At 42.9% G+C, this 14,856-nt stretch overlaps 1 protein-coding gene across 1 annotated transcript in view; it reads left to right on the forward strand.

Annotated features, from left to right (window-relative positions):
• The window catches only part of LOC126416973 (skin secretory protein xP2-like), a 162,166-nt gene that overhangs the window by 14,196 nt on the left and 133,114 nt on the right, over window positions 1–14,856 (forward strand). The window contains exon 2 of the mRNA XM_050084855.1: window positions 10,669–10,782. Coding sequence (XP_049940812.1) covers window positions 10,669–10,782 — 114 coding nt within the window. The remainder of the gene's footprint in view (window positions 1–10,668; window positions 10,783–14,856) is intronic.

Consider the following 14,856-nt stretch of genomic DNA (forward strand, 5'->3'; position numbering starts at 1 on the left):
CGATTAAATACATGGTGTCCCAAAACAATGTATACACTCTTTGAAACTGAACATATCTTTAATGAAAGTAGTTAGAAATACAATTTTAGTGACGTTAGGTGCTTCATGGTCCGACTTAAGGTGGTAAATGTTCAAACTAGTATCTGTCCATCGCAATACACCGTCGAAAACGACGCACGACTGAGCGATATGCCAACTTTATTGTTTCCAAAGGAATAGCATCACAAGCTTTCTCAATTTGCTCTCTAAGATCATCCAGTCTGTGTGGTCTCGCAGCGTAAACTGTGTTCTTGAGAGTACCCCACATAAAGAAGTCTAGAGGAGTTAAATCTGGAGATCGAGCGGAATACTCCACTCCGTCGTCCTACCCATCTGGCAGCGAGTGTACGATTAAGAAATGCCCTCACATCCAGGAGAAAATAAGGTGGCGCCCCATCCTGTTGAAAGCAATTTTCTTCATTTACAAACACAACGCTAAGACCAGGAGTTATCATATCCAACATTTCCAAGTACGAGTCGCCCGTGACAGTGTCGTCAAAGACGTACGGCCAGATTAACACTCTAGAAGACAGACCACACCAGATTGTTACTCCTGGTAGGGCAACATGCCTTTGCTCAGTTACGTATAGATTCTCCCTGGCCCATTACACGCAATTAAGGCAATTAATTGTTCCATCAAGTTTAAACGTAACTTCATCTGACCAAACAATTCGATCTTGAAAACGTTACTCTTCTTCACATCTGTTAACGAACCACTCACAAAATTCGCTTCGCCTATCAGGATCATCCTCGTTAAGAGCATGGGGAAGTTTTGGAATGTAAGGCTTAAAGTTCTGAGACCGCAGAATTCTATGAACACTGCTTCTGCAAATCCCAGTCTGTCGAGAGCATTGGCTCACAGATTTCTTCGGGGATCGTGTGTATGCCTGGATTACTGCATCAACACTCTCATTGTCTGTTGAACTTCTCTTTCATCCGCTATGTCCCTTCTTCATATCGTTCACCGTTCCTTCGTCTTGAAACTTATCTCTGATTCTTGTAATTGTTACTCTTGTCGGTGGTGGTGTTACAATTTCAACTCTCCAATGTCGGCGTACAGCGCTTACATGTTTTCCAGTAACACTTTACCACCCATTTTCGTTGTTCATACGATAACGCCATGTTTGTTGACAATCCTGAAACAAATAAAGCATTGTTATGTTTTTCAACGCCTTCTATATTATTACCCGTAAGAATTGTATTTCTGTCTCCTTTACTTAAAGAGATATTGTTTCAAAGAGTGTGTACATTATTTTGGAACATCCTGTATAAAATATGTAAACAAGTGTGTCTGCCATCTAGCCCAGCGTATCGTTCAGCGTTTCATATATCAATGAAACAGATTTATGTAGTGTAATAACGTAAAGTAAGACCATTCCCTAAGTAAGTAATATGTATGGAGACTGCACATTGTAAAAATCTTGTTATGTTATAAGATAAAACCCGTGAAATTTGTGCGAGAAATACATACTACCGTCTGACTGTAGGCGTAGGCCCAAAACTAATTAGGACGATCTGAAACATTGTTTCAAAAAGTGTGACTCCTTGTAGTTTTTGTTCGCTGATATTTACGAAAACTGCCATGATGTTTTGAAACTGTGACAGATAGAATCATATTTTCATTAGATCTCATCCAATTCTCTTTCACGCATCGTCTTTTGTAAATGGTCCCCACTAAACAAAGTAAAACTATGTATACGACAGCTACCAGAGGCTATTAATTTTTTCGTTCAGGGGGGCCATTTTGATCTCACGAGTGGCGTGTGGAATAAAAAGTCAGTATGTTGACTCGATAATATTTCTTTATTTTTTCCGCGACGTACGTGATTGAGGCAGCAGAATCATTCTAGAATCCGTTTTGAAATACTTGTTGATTCCCATGACCTGCTTTTCGATCCTTGTAAGGCTCATCTTCAGATGGAGAACGTGGAGGTTACATCTTTATTCTGTAGTGTGATAAGAAAGAGATCGATAAAAAAACTAAAATACCTCCATGAGTGATATTACATGGCGAACTGTTTCTAAAACGGTATTCTTTTATTTAGTGAAACATGAGGGGAGGCATTTCATTTAGTATCCACATCGCAGCTTCCGTTTTAAGAAAATATTGGCCACAGTTTCATCACCCTCCACTATACAGAGTTTCGCTATTAATCCGTCTGCATCAAGCATCGGCTGTACAAATGATGTACATTACAAAGATCTTACACAGTGAATTCACTGTGTAAAATTAAACATCAGATGGAATTAACTATCATTGCTTAAAATCCTCAAATGGAAAGCTTAAAAGCATAATATTCAAATTTTCAAGAAGTCAACAACTACCTACATTCCCAACCATAATTCTTTACGTCACCTAGGCAGCATCAGAAGGCATTCTTCAGAGCTATGATTAATAGTGAACTTAGCATCCCAATGACTCTACTGCGCCCAATAATGGATACAACTATTTGATAACTAATAAACTAATTCGTACAACAAAATGTAACCAAACGATTGGTGAACAATTGGGTACCCAGGAAGTAGGAAACCTCATTTGTAACCCTGCCTTTCCTATGGAAGGTCTCTTACTAAGCAGTCAATCGCTTTAAGATTATAAGAATAAGCATTTGGACCAGCAATAACATACAGAATACAATCAACCACAATACACAAATTATTGTGCAACAATTTGAAAACTCAAGTGTAACCAGCCCACTGGTAACTCATGTCCAAGTTTCAGCGTTTGACAAACTGGTAGAAACTTGATAAAAAGATTCGAAAAGTACATGAATGATCATCGAAAGCACCCAAATTACAACGCAATAATATGGGACAACGATAATAGGTGCGTCTGAGCCGGGAGCTTCATTTGCCGGGAGCCCCACCGTCTGACGCAAATCTTTTTAGTGACGCTATTTCAAAGACTGACGTGCCGGTGAGGATGAAATAATGATGAAGGGAACACAACACCAAGTCCCCAAACGGAAAAAAATCTTCAATCCGTTCTAGAATCGAATGAGGGCCCCTTGCAAGGCGTTCTGCCACACTGACCACTCATTTGTGGGGATGGACAGTAATATAAGAAGACGATGTGTAGCAAATCAGTTATAACTCGTATGCAAGCTTCTATAGTGAACAAAGTCGTAAAAGCTCCATGACAAGATTCAAAGAGCACATGGATCCACTTCAGCCACACAACCTGAACAAACCCAACTTTGCCACATGTCTTGCATAACACAGACATTCTGTAAATTGCATAGAAGAGAACCTTCAGATACTTCGTTTTGCTACCAAAAGCGTCAGAACTGACCTTGTTGAACAAATTGAAATCTTAACAACACATATATAACACCAGGCTACCTTCTCTCAGAGACCAGAGTGAAATGGGAAACAAATTTTCGCTAGTGAACTACAAGATTTATTGACTTACATTTGTAACGCCATTCAGTGACCTATCAGAGAATAATTCTTGTGCTATGTAGCCAAATAACTAATTACTCTAGTGTTAATTTAAAAACAAAGCCGATGGCATCACAGTTATGCTAAAATAATTACATAAAAGTCGAGCATTAAATTTAATGCTCTCATAAATACTATCATGGTAGCTGAAATAACCCAAATCTGTGTTTATCATAATCCAGTGACTCCAAGAAAAAAAACGCCAGCACGTTGCCCGATACACACACACAAGGATATATATATATGATATCGCCATTGGGGAAGACACTAAGCATGAAGGGAAGCAAGTAGCTCGCAGCCGTCAGCATGTGTACATATATATGTGACGATGATGAAGTCCTATAATCCGTGACAGCGTGTAGGGGAACAATGCAGGAGACCCGCACCAACGTACTAGGCAAGGTCCTAGTGGAGGTGGTTTGCCATTACCTTCCTCCGACTGTAATGGGGTGGCCGTATCTATGAGCCAGAAACTTGCTACAGTGATTTGAGGAACGTTATAGTGAACTCAAGTTCATGTCTCGACGATCAAATTTGCCTGATGTAAATCCTATGGAACCTGTCTAGGTCGCTATGGAGCGCCGGCACCGTGTACTTACGTGAATTACATGACCTGTTTGTAGACATGTAATACCACATACCTCCATAAGCCCAGCAACAAACTGATGGATTCCTGATACGCAGAATCAGCGATATATTTCATTCCAGAGAGGGACAAACAAGCTATTAAGCAGGTGGTCATAAAGTTTTGACTCATCAGTGTATACATGCAATTTTTCTGAACATGTAATTACTGTAACATTAGTTTTCATACCTCATGTTAAAACCAACTTAGATCGGTGAATTTATTCACACATTGAAACTCCCTGGCAGATTAAAACTGTGTGCTGGACCGAGACTCGAACTCGGGACCTTTGCCTTTGGCGGGCAAGTGCTCTACCATCTGAGCTACCCAAGCACGACTCACGCCCCCTCCTCGCAGCTTTACTTCTGCCAGTACCTCGTGCCCTACCTTCTAAACTTTACAGAAGCTCTCCTGCGAACCTTGCAAAACTAGCACACCTGAAAGAAAGGATATTGTGGAGACATGGCTTACTCACAGCCTGGTGAATGTTTCCAGAATGAGATTTTTACTCTGCAGCGGAGTGTGGGCTGATATGAAACTGTGAGGACAGGGCGTGAGTCGTGCTTGGGTAGCTCAGTTGGTAGAGCACTTGCCCGCGAAAGGCAAAGGTCCCAAGTTCGAGTCTCGGTCCGCCATACACTTTTAATCTGCAAGGAAGTTTCATATCAGTGCACACTCCGCTGCAGAGTGAAAATCTCATTCTGTACCCACACATTTATTGTGTTATGTGCACAAGATTCAAAGAATTATTTCTGAGCAAAGTATGTTATATCTTTGAGTGAAGATCTTTCTCATAAATATTAGTTGTATGGCCCATACTGGATGCTGCCATATCTATAGTGACAATCAGCGTTCACATTTATGGCGAAAAGTGTTTAATTTGTAGCCAATAGATATTAAAATGGAGCCGGCCGGTGTGGCCGAGTGGTTCTAGCGCTTCAGTCTGGAACCGCGCGATCGCGACGGCCGCAGGTTCGAATCCTGCCTCGGGCATGGATGTGTGTGATGTCTTTAGGGTAGTTAGGTTTTAGTAGTTCTAAGTTCTAGGGGACTGATGACCTCAGATGTTAAGTCCCATAGTGCTCAGAGCTATTTGACGCATTTTTTTATTATTATTATTATTAAAAGGGAAACTGCTTTGTGCATCCTAACTACAGTGCCACCCATACTACTAGAGTAAGTAAAAAATAGTTCAAATGGCTCTGAGCACTATGCGTCTTAACTTCTGAGGTCATCAGTCGCCTAGAACGTAGAACTAATTAAACCTAACTAACCTAAGGACATCACACACGTCTATGCCCGAGGCAGGATTCGAACCTGCGACCGTAGTGGTCACTCGGTTCCAGACTGTAGCGCCTAGAACCGCACGGCCGAGTAAGTAAAATAGTCCTTTTTGGCACAACTTGGTATATAACTATCATTCACGGCGGTACGTTAAAACTTTATATTTACCTTCTTGGCATAGAGTCACTACCGAGCAACAGTGCATGGAAATAAAGATGAATCTGAAAAGGATGGAAATATAGTAAAAGGGATTAAATATTTCGCAAAGTGAATTGTTACAGCTTTCCTTGTTCATATTCATTACAGAGTTACAGATTCTATAACTTCAATAATGCATAAGATCGTTCTGTTACTCAGTAATGGATAAAACTGAAGGACGAAAGTAGCTTTCACATGACATGTTACACCCAAATAACATTAGCTTAATGAAACGTGGACTATAGATAGAAACAACTCCTACAGTATAGTACATATTAGATGAACAGAAACGGCACTTTCATTCAAAGACAATAATTACACTTACCACTATTTATGATGGCGCCCTGGACATTACACTGTGTATGATCATCACGGACTGCGTTGCACGTTCTGCAGCGCGCATCTTTGCTGACCACATGGTTGACACGAAGTTCTTGTGACAGGGCTTTCCAGTACTCCACCAGAGCGTTTGACAACTGCTAGATGGTCTTGGTGCATGTGAACATGCCAGAATACTTCTCACTGACGCATCCCAGACGCGGTCGATGGGATTTGTGTCGGTGGAACGAGCTGGCCAGTCCATTCGAGGGATATCCATTCCACTCCACCTGTGCTGTTCGATGCGGTCGCTCGTTGTCATCCTTAAAGTGAAGTGATGGCCGAATGCACCCCTTAAAAGACGCACATGGGGAAGGAGTAAAGTATCACAATAACGGTGGCCGGTGAGTGTATCGTATTGTAAGATTATGTTAGTAAACACTTACAACTCATGCCTCGCCGTACCAATGTGAGCATATGGGGTTGCTAATCTGTCATTCTGCGCAACGGATTAATCTGAGATGTACCCTTTACCCTGTGACTCCTGCAATATGCAATTTCCACCCCCACACTACTACAGAAGTCAGGCAGACGCTCCTAACGTTCTAAAGAGAAATGCCTGAAAAACTTTCAGCAATAAATATCTTCCGGAGTCGTCTGCTGTAAGGAAATGACACAAAAATTCACAAAATTTCTTACGTAACTAGTGGGATACTTGGATACTGGAGTAGTGCTAGTTAGTGTAGGACAAACATGAAACTAACGAAAGTTATTATTTATTTTGCAAAAATTCTGAAAAATCACAATGGCACTTTTAGTTATGAACTTAACACGTTATTTCCGGGTTCATTTCAAAATGTGAAGTTACCTCTTAAGGAAAGGATTCGCTAATGAAAGTTCTATACAAAGTTTAAGATTGTTATTGACTTGGCAGAATGGCTGAGAGCCGTGCCTACTCAACTTCAATAATTATCCATTAGAATGTTGCTAGATACTGTCGAGGCTGTCGCGTGTGAAATGCAGTGAAGTGTACTGTTGTAGAGGAAATATGGGGCTCGCAACAGCTGTAGCGCACAATCCAGTAAGCTGCGATGACTGCTGTCTGCGCCGCTCGCTGCTGATAAATAAAATAACTCTTGTTCTATCTGGATTGACCTTCGCCAATCAAACTCTCCCTACGCCTTGATGAAGTCAAAGACTCCTATTCGCCCCTAGTCTAACTATTGGCGTGGTACACCGGTCAGATAACCAGTCCACCATGATGCCACTCAAAATTCGCTCGCAGGCGTTTAACTATAACTCTGTCCGTTCACACCGCACAATAAGTGTCGCGGCCAACACAGTGAACAATGCTTAATCGCCAGGACTCAATATAGATTCGCACTTCGATTCTCTCTCAACAGAGGTGCTCTCCCAGTGAAGTACTGAGGAGAGACTTGTTCCTCGCTCTTTGAGTACACGTACGAGGGCACACGCTCTCGTTACGTGTTCTCGCTCCAAGAGTGACAACGCAACGGCCCCTCTCCACGCCAGACGTGAAGGGGTATATCTTTCGGTCTCTTCCATTATTCCTTCAGCTAAAGGCGTCAGAAATATCGTCTGCCAATCAGCATTGCTCTTCTAAAATGGGAGAATGACGTTTCGTTTAAGGCGACCAGTCCGGAAATCTGTAGTATCGGCGTTTGGCGTTTGGTGTCTTCCTGTGAAAATCTCTGAAACTGCGTGCTATGTGTAAAGAATGCGTAGGCGGGCCGCTCCCACACAATGTAGCGGAATTTGCTTTTAAGCGGACCTCGGGGTCGTCCTTTCACTCGGGCAAACCCTGTCTGCTCTACGGGCGGTCACCGGCCGACGTAGATGGGTTGGGACCGGCCTCCTGTCGTGCGGTTGCTTCTCTCGAACTAAAAGCTCGTGACCGTCGTGTCAGGAATGTATGTGTGTACGCCAGCCTCGAGTATTTCAACCACGGTGCGCTTACTTGTTATTTGCATATCGTTTACATGAATTCATACAACGTTGACTTTATCTTATCTAGTTTGGGTTCGAATGAAGCGTCTTGATGTGCGGAATATGATTGTGCGGGCGGAATATGTAAGCAATGAAAGGCCGGCCGCGGTGGTCTAGCGGTTCTAGGCGCTCAGTCCGGAGCCGCGCGACTGCTACGGTCGCCGGTTCGAATCCTGCCTCGGGCATGGATGTGTGTGACGTCCTTAGGTTAGTTAGGTTTAAGTAGTTCTAAGTTCTAGGGGACTGATGATCGTAGATGTTAAGTCCCATAGTGCTCAGAGCCATTTGAACCATTTTCTTAAGCAATGAAGGTCAGGAGACCACGACGTCTTACACCATAACACCTGGGGAACCCAACCGATCATGTTCAACAGTGTCCCTGGGAGCATTACATGTTCGCACCTCTCGCGATATGAGGATAAATCTAGCATTGTCGAATATGATCGTTTTGGTGGTCCATGTGCTATGCTGTGGGGAGACAAATAGTGTTCCATGGCTGTATTAATCTCCAATCCTACTATACTTACTGGTCAACGTTATTTCGTCATTGTACTTCATCCCCGTGTGCTTCTTTTCAGGACTATATTCACTCCTGAGATCTTTCTTCTGGATGACAGTGTGCATAGAATCACATCGAATAGTGCAGGTGGAGGAGGTGTTGGACGACAAAATATTCGGCGAATGGACTGGCTTGCTGCCGACCCCCCCCCCCCCACTCACTCCCCCCCCCCCCCTGCTCCACCATCCCCCTGACTTTTATTTCACAGACCACGTGTGAGTGAGCTCTGGAGACGTATTATAGCACACGGCCACATTCGCCAACGACCGTCCAGTGGGTTTTTAATCGCTAGTGGAGGACTGGAATTCCCGATCACAAGAACTCCGTACCAATCATAGCGTGGGAGCACGTTGCAGAGCGCGTCATTGTCCGTGGTGACAACAAACGCTATTCTAACCATTCCCCGCCTTCTGTAGTGTCCAGGGCATCATCATAAGTTGCAGTCACTTCAGTGGAATAATTGTCTCTGAATAAAACAGTAATTTCTGTTCGTCTCGTTGCGTATTTGTTTCAGTTACCTTCGATCCTATACTGTAGGAGTTCTGTCTAACAAGGGAACCTCCCCATCGCACCCTCCTCAGATTTAGTTATATGTTGGCACAGTGGATAGGCCTTGAAAAACTGAACACAGGTCACTCGAGAAAACAGGAAGAAGTTGTGTGGAACTGTGAAAAAAATAAGCAAAATATACAAACTGAGTAGTCCATGCGAAAGACAAGCAACATCAAGGACGATCTGAGCTCAGGAGCGCCGTGGTCCCGTGGTTAGCGTGAGCAGCTACGGAATGAGAGGTTCTTGATTCAGGTCTTCCCTCGATTGAAAAGTTTAATTTTTTATTTTCAGACAGTTATTATGCGAAGCTGCACACGTACACAGAGCAGTATTGTTTACGTGATCGTGTGTCAATTATCAAAGTTCAGGCACTCACACATAATCAACTTCGCTCTCCAAAATTCCAGGACATGTTCAGATTTGCCTGGACATATGCAGGATTTGACGGTCTACACACGGAAAAATTTGAAAACGTTAAAGCAAGCCGGTGTGGCCGTGCGGTTCTAGGCGCTTCAGTCTGCAACCGCGTGGCCGCTACGGTCGCAGGTTCGAATCCTGCCTCGGGCATGGATGTGTGTGAAGTCCTTAGGTTAGTTAGGTTTAAGTAGTTCTAAGTTCTAGGGAACTGATGACCTAAGAAGTTAAGTCCCATAGTGCTCAGAGCCTTTTGAACCATTTTTTTGAAAACGTTAAAAACATATGTTTTGACAGAGCACAGGGAAAACTGTGCGACAGTGAAACTGTTGCATTCATTTGTTGCAGTTTATGTGACAAACTCTTATGTTTTCATCACTTTCTTGGGAGTGATTATCACATCCACAAGAAAACCAAAATCGGGCAAGGTAGAAGAATATTTTACCCATTCGCCAAGTGTACAGGTTAGGTAGGTCGACAACATATTCCTGTCATGTGACGCGCATGCCGTCACCAGTGTCGTATAGAGTATATCAGACGTGCTTTCCTGTGGAAGAATCGGTTGACCTATGACCTTGCGATCAAATGTTTTCGGTTCCCATTGGAGAGGCACGTCCTTTCGTCTCTTAATCGCACGGTTTTGCGGTGCGGTCGCAAAACACAGACATTAAACTTATTACAGTGAACAGAGACGCCAATGAACGAACGGACAGATCATAACTTTGCGAAAATAAAGAAAGTTAACTTTTCACTCGAGGGAAGACTTGAATCAAGGACCTCTCGTTCCGCAGCTGCTCACGCTAACCACGGGACCACGGCGCTCCTGAACTCACTCCTTGATGTTGCCTGTCTTGCGCATAGACTACTCAGTTTGTGTATTTTGATTATTTTTTTTTTTTTCATAGTTCCACACAACTTCTTCGTGTTTTCTCAATTGATCTGTGTTCAGGTTTTGAAGGCCTATCCATTGTGCCAACTTATAACTAAATCTGAGGGGGGTGCGATGGGGAGGTTTCCTTGTAAGTATGGTCCAAGTTCCATCGTTCTATGTTACTTCGTAGTGACACATCATGCGAAAGTTACTGTCGTCCTTAACTTTTGCATTGTGGTGTTCAGTACGTTAAGAATACTACAAACTTTTTAACCGGTATATATGTGTACGATCGTCTTAAGTTATGGACAGTGGCTGTGGCACCCTCGTTTTTGAACGGTGCATCAATTCCCTTTTCAGGAAGCCGGAGTGGGAGAGACACCATCAACGGAAAAGGAGCCGCAGCGGAAATCTCGCAGCAAGATGTCCGTGACGGCGGGCTCCCGCATTTCAGTACTAGGTGGCCAGAGACCGGTGAGGGTGAAAGCAGTCACTATTGCTATCATCTTCTGGTATCAGGGTAAAGGGTAGTGTAGCTTGCTAGTTACGAAAGATTCACAAAAGGCAACTTTTGTTCGGTTCTTTTCAACTCAAGCGCAAATACTTTGCGTGAATATTAGGGTGGCGTAGAAATAATTAAACATGGTGTAGCTCAAATGTTCTGACTCAGCATGCTGATAATTTTGAGCAGAATTATTAATTTATGCTACTGCAACAATACTCGGTTCACTTCACAGAAAATAGTTACAGTCCCCACTCAGAAACTTACACAAAATAAAGAAAACATAATTGGACTGTAAAATAAGCGCAGTATTTACATTTTATTTGTTGTTCCTACTCATGAAAATCAACAAAAATGCGTGACATGTTTGAATATTTTTCAACTTATTTGCCACTTTTTGAAATATTAAAGTAAACTGTTCCGCTCTGTCGCAGTATGTCGGTAGATAAATTAGCATCAAAACTGCTAGCTGTCTGTCGCAGGTAGTTCCACAGCATCGCGTAGGCCTGCCGAAAAACACTGAAAATTTAAATTATAGGTAACCTGAGAAAACCGCGTACTAGAGTTCAGGTAGCTCATATAGCTTCGCAACAGTCCAGCATCTTGGCGTTATTCATTCTAAAGTACTGCTATTCCTTTCTTTCAACTGCTCTCTCCATACATGCTGTTTCTTTTATATGTGAAGAGTAAGTCTCTACAGCGGCAACGCATTCTTGTCGACAGTGATGAGTGCAGGTCTCTCCACATTCTATCGCAAATCCTTCCTTAACTCTATTCGCCTGCTTGTTACGGCGCCACTGAAACATCCTACAAAATCCAGTTCTTCAAATTTTAGGCTACTTTTTCCTACGAAAACGGATTTTCCTACTGGTCCCTAAAATTATGTGACTAAAAATTTTGTCCTTGTTAACGTGCCACTATGGAGATATTTTGCTACATGTATCTTGTTACTTAGATCCTGAATGGCAAGTTTAAAGACTGTCATCACTGTTTGTGAATGAAAGCTGCAACTTTGATAAGTACCTCGTAAAACATGTATCTGGTTTCGAAATCTTTCGATCACAGTGTGCACTATATATTAATGACTGTTGAGAAGAGAAAAGAAAACTGACCGTATAGCTTTTCTCTGTATAGCAAAGCCATAAAACCTCTGGAGAAAATTTCTCTCTCTGACTGTGAGATGTACACGTTCTGTCAATGGCTTGCCATTTAACACTTTCTCTCCCTTCATGTCCAACTTGGGTTATTGTAACTTTGCTCCCATTTTTTCTGTGCATGCCCACAACGTTCCAAGTCTGCAAGAATTTCACATCTGTACTGCTGCAAACAGTAGTTCCATCAGACTCCAAATGTTTCAGCGGACTGTTATATCTCTACTGCTGAAAGAAACGGTGTTCTTCAAAAAAAAACTAGGAGGAGGGTGATGTGGCCTTTGATAAATCCATCTTTTAAGTAATCGCTGAAATGACCGAAAAGTAAACATTTCTCGGTGCAGAATTAAATGGCACATTAGACATTAGACACGCTTCCCCCACAGTGTACGTTCATGCTGCAGCCCCGCTGTTGCCAGTCACTGGTTGCGCTCTCCTATTGCTTCTCGCCAGGATCTGTTACCATGCATCTGTTCACATCGCGAGTCGAGTGGATTACTTGCAACTTGGGAAACAAAACAATATCCTCGGCATCGTCTCACGACGAAAACAGTGGTTCCTCACGCCAAAAATGTGGTTATTAAAAAGGGGAAAGAAGAATAGATATAGATCCACACTTTGAATGCAGACCATCCCCATTGCAGATGTGTTAACAGCTAAAAAGTTACCCAGAGCACTTATTCGGACAGTTACGAATGTCGCAAAAAATTTTCCAGGTTATTTGAAAAATTATTCGCTCGGAATAGTTAAATATATGAAGATAATGTTTCGTCAGTTTTCATATACGTCTTTTCATGTACTATCTCTCCCACTCACAGATTTTCGTGTGCAATTCTCTCGAAGAAAAGATAACGAAAATTAGATGATACAGAGGAATTAATTTTCAAAAATTATTTTACGTGATGTTATCCGTTATGAAGAAGATTTGATGATTGGAATGCCAAGAGGCCCAGATAGCTTTGCGCACAAAGAGATGAAAAAATGCCTGTTTAAAATCATCACTTGTAATTCTGTTTCGTGAAATTATCTTATAAGCTCACAACAAACATTAACGTCTGTGTATTGTGGTTTAATTGGCAGGATACTATGAAACTGCAGTCAGTCTACATAGGATTTTGGTTAAAAAATACCATCTTAGAATATTGCTTAAGTGTGTGACATCCATACGAAATAGTATCGTCAGGGGATACTGAACGTAAATAATAATAAGAAGAAGAATAAGAATAATAATAAGGACAGCACCAGTAGTCGCATGTTTCTTTGGTCCACAAGACAGCATTATCGAAATGCCGAAAAACATTTGCTGGCAGATGCTTAACGTAAACAAAAACTATCTTTCGTTAGACTACTCAACTCAGTTACAAGTACCTGTATCAAGTGCGGGATCTACGAATAAACAGCAGCCTACGCCATATCTCTCCTACAATGGTTGTAAAGCCTAGATTACAGTAATTACAGTATGCTTACAGACTTTTAAAAAGTCTTTTTTCCTGGACTAAGTACGCAAATGGAAGGGGAATTAACCTTAATATGAGGTAGAGTGGGGAGTATCCTCTGCCATGCACTTCAGCCATTATCAGAATGTGGATGTAGTGGAAATGTAGAAGAAGATGTATGGTGCGCGAGAAACCACACAATCTAAAGTCAAACACGGCACTTCCGCAGCGTCCTTGGAACAGCCAATCACAGGTTAAGACAAACGACGATCGTCGCAGAGCGAAACACAGAGAAGCTTGACATCATTGCCTGGTGAGGATCTTAGCGAGCAGTGGGATGAGGAGCGATGGTGCAGATTAAATGCACCGATAAGACCCAGTGGGCTTGTTTCATTATCGCCTTGCCATGGCAGCGAGCAGTGTGCAGCGATGTGGCAGCACAAAGATACGCTAAACACACTCTCAACACTCTAAAAACACTCTTAAGGTCATACTGGGTACGAGGACACTACACTCTCATTAAAACTGTTTGCTGTTTAACTTTTTCCATGTGGCTACACAGCGTGGCCACACCGTCTGTTAGCTGCATCTCGGTTAAGCCTCCGATAGCAGGGAGTGGGCAGCTAACTAACGCATTGCTTCCTTCTGCTGATGGTGACAGTGAAACGGGGTGCAGGCCGTGAGTGATAAATGATTACACAGTGTATACCAAACTATTCGAGAACTACTAATGTTAAACTTCCTTTCAGATTAAAACTGTGTGCCGGACCGAGACTCGAACTCGGGACCTTAGCCTTTCGCGGGCAAGTGCTCTACCAACTGAGCCACCCAAGCACGATTCACGCCCCGTCCTCACACTTTACTTCTGCCAGTACCTCGTCTCCTACCTTCCAAACTTTACAGAAGCTCTCCTGCGAACCTTGCAGAACTAGCACTCCTGAAAGAAAGGATATTGCGGAGACATGGCTTAGCCACAGCCGGGGGGATGTCTCTAGAATGAAATTTTCACTCACTTTGCCTTTCGCGGGCAAGTGCTCTACCAACTGAGCCACCCAAGCACGATTCACGCCCCGTCCTCACACTGTACTTCTGCCGGTACCTCGTCTCCTACCTTCCAAACTTTACAGAAGCTCTCCTGCGAACCTTGCAGAACTAACACTCCTGAAAGAAAGGATATTGCGGAGACATGGCTTAGCCACAGCCTGGGGGATGTTTCTAGAATGAAATTTTCACTCTACAGCGGAGTGTGCGCTGATATGAAACTTCCTGGCAGATTAAAAATGTGTGCCAGACCGAGACTCGAACTCGGGACCTTTGCCTTTCGCGGGCAAGTGCTCTACCAACTGAGCCACCCAAGCACGATTCACGCCCCGTCCTCACAGCTTTAGGTACTGGCAGAAGTAAAGCTGTGAGGAGGGGGCGTGAATCGTGCTTGGGTGGCTCAGTTGGTAGAGCACTT

The sequence above is a fragment of the Schistocerca serialis genome, chromosome 8 (assembly GCF_023864345.2).
Source record: "Schistocerca serialis cubense isolate TAMUIC-IGC-003099 chromosome 8, iqSchSeri2.2, whole genome shotgun sequence".
Taxonomy (NCBI): domain Eukaryota; kingdom Metazoa; phylum Arthropoda; class Insecta; order Orthoptera; family Acrididae; genus Schistocerca; species Schistocerca serialis.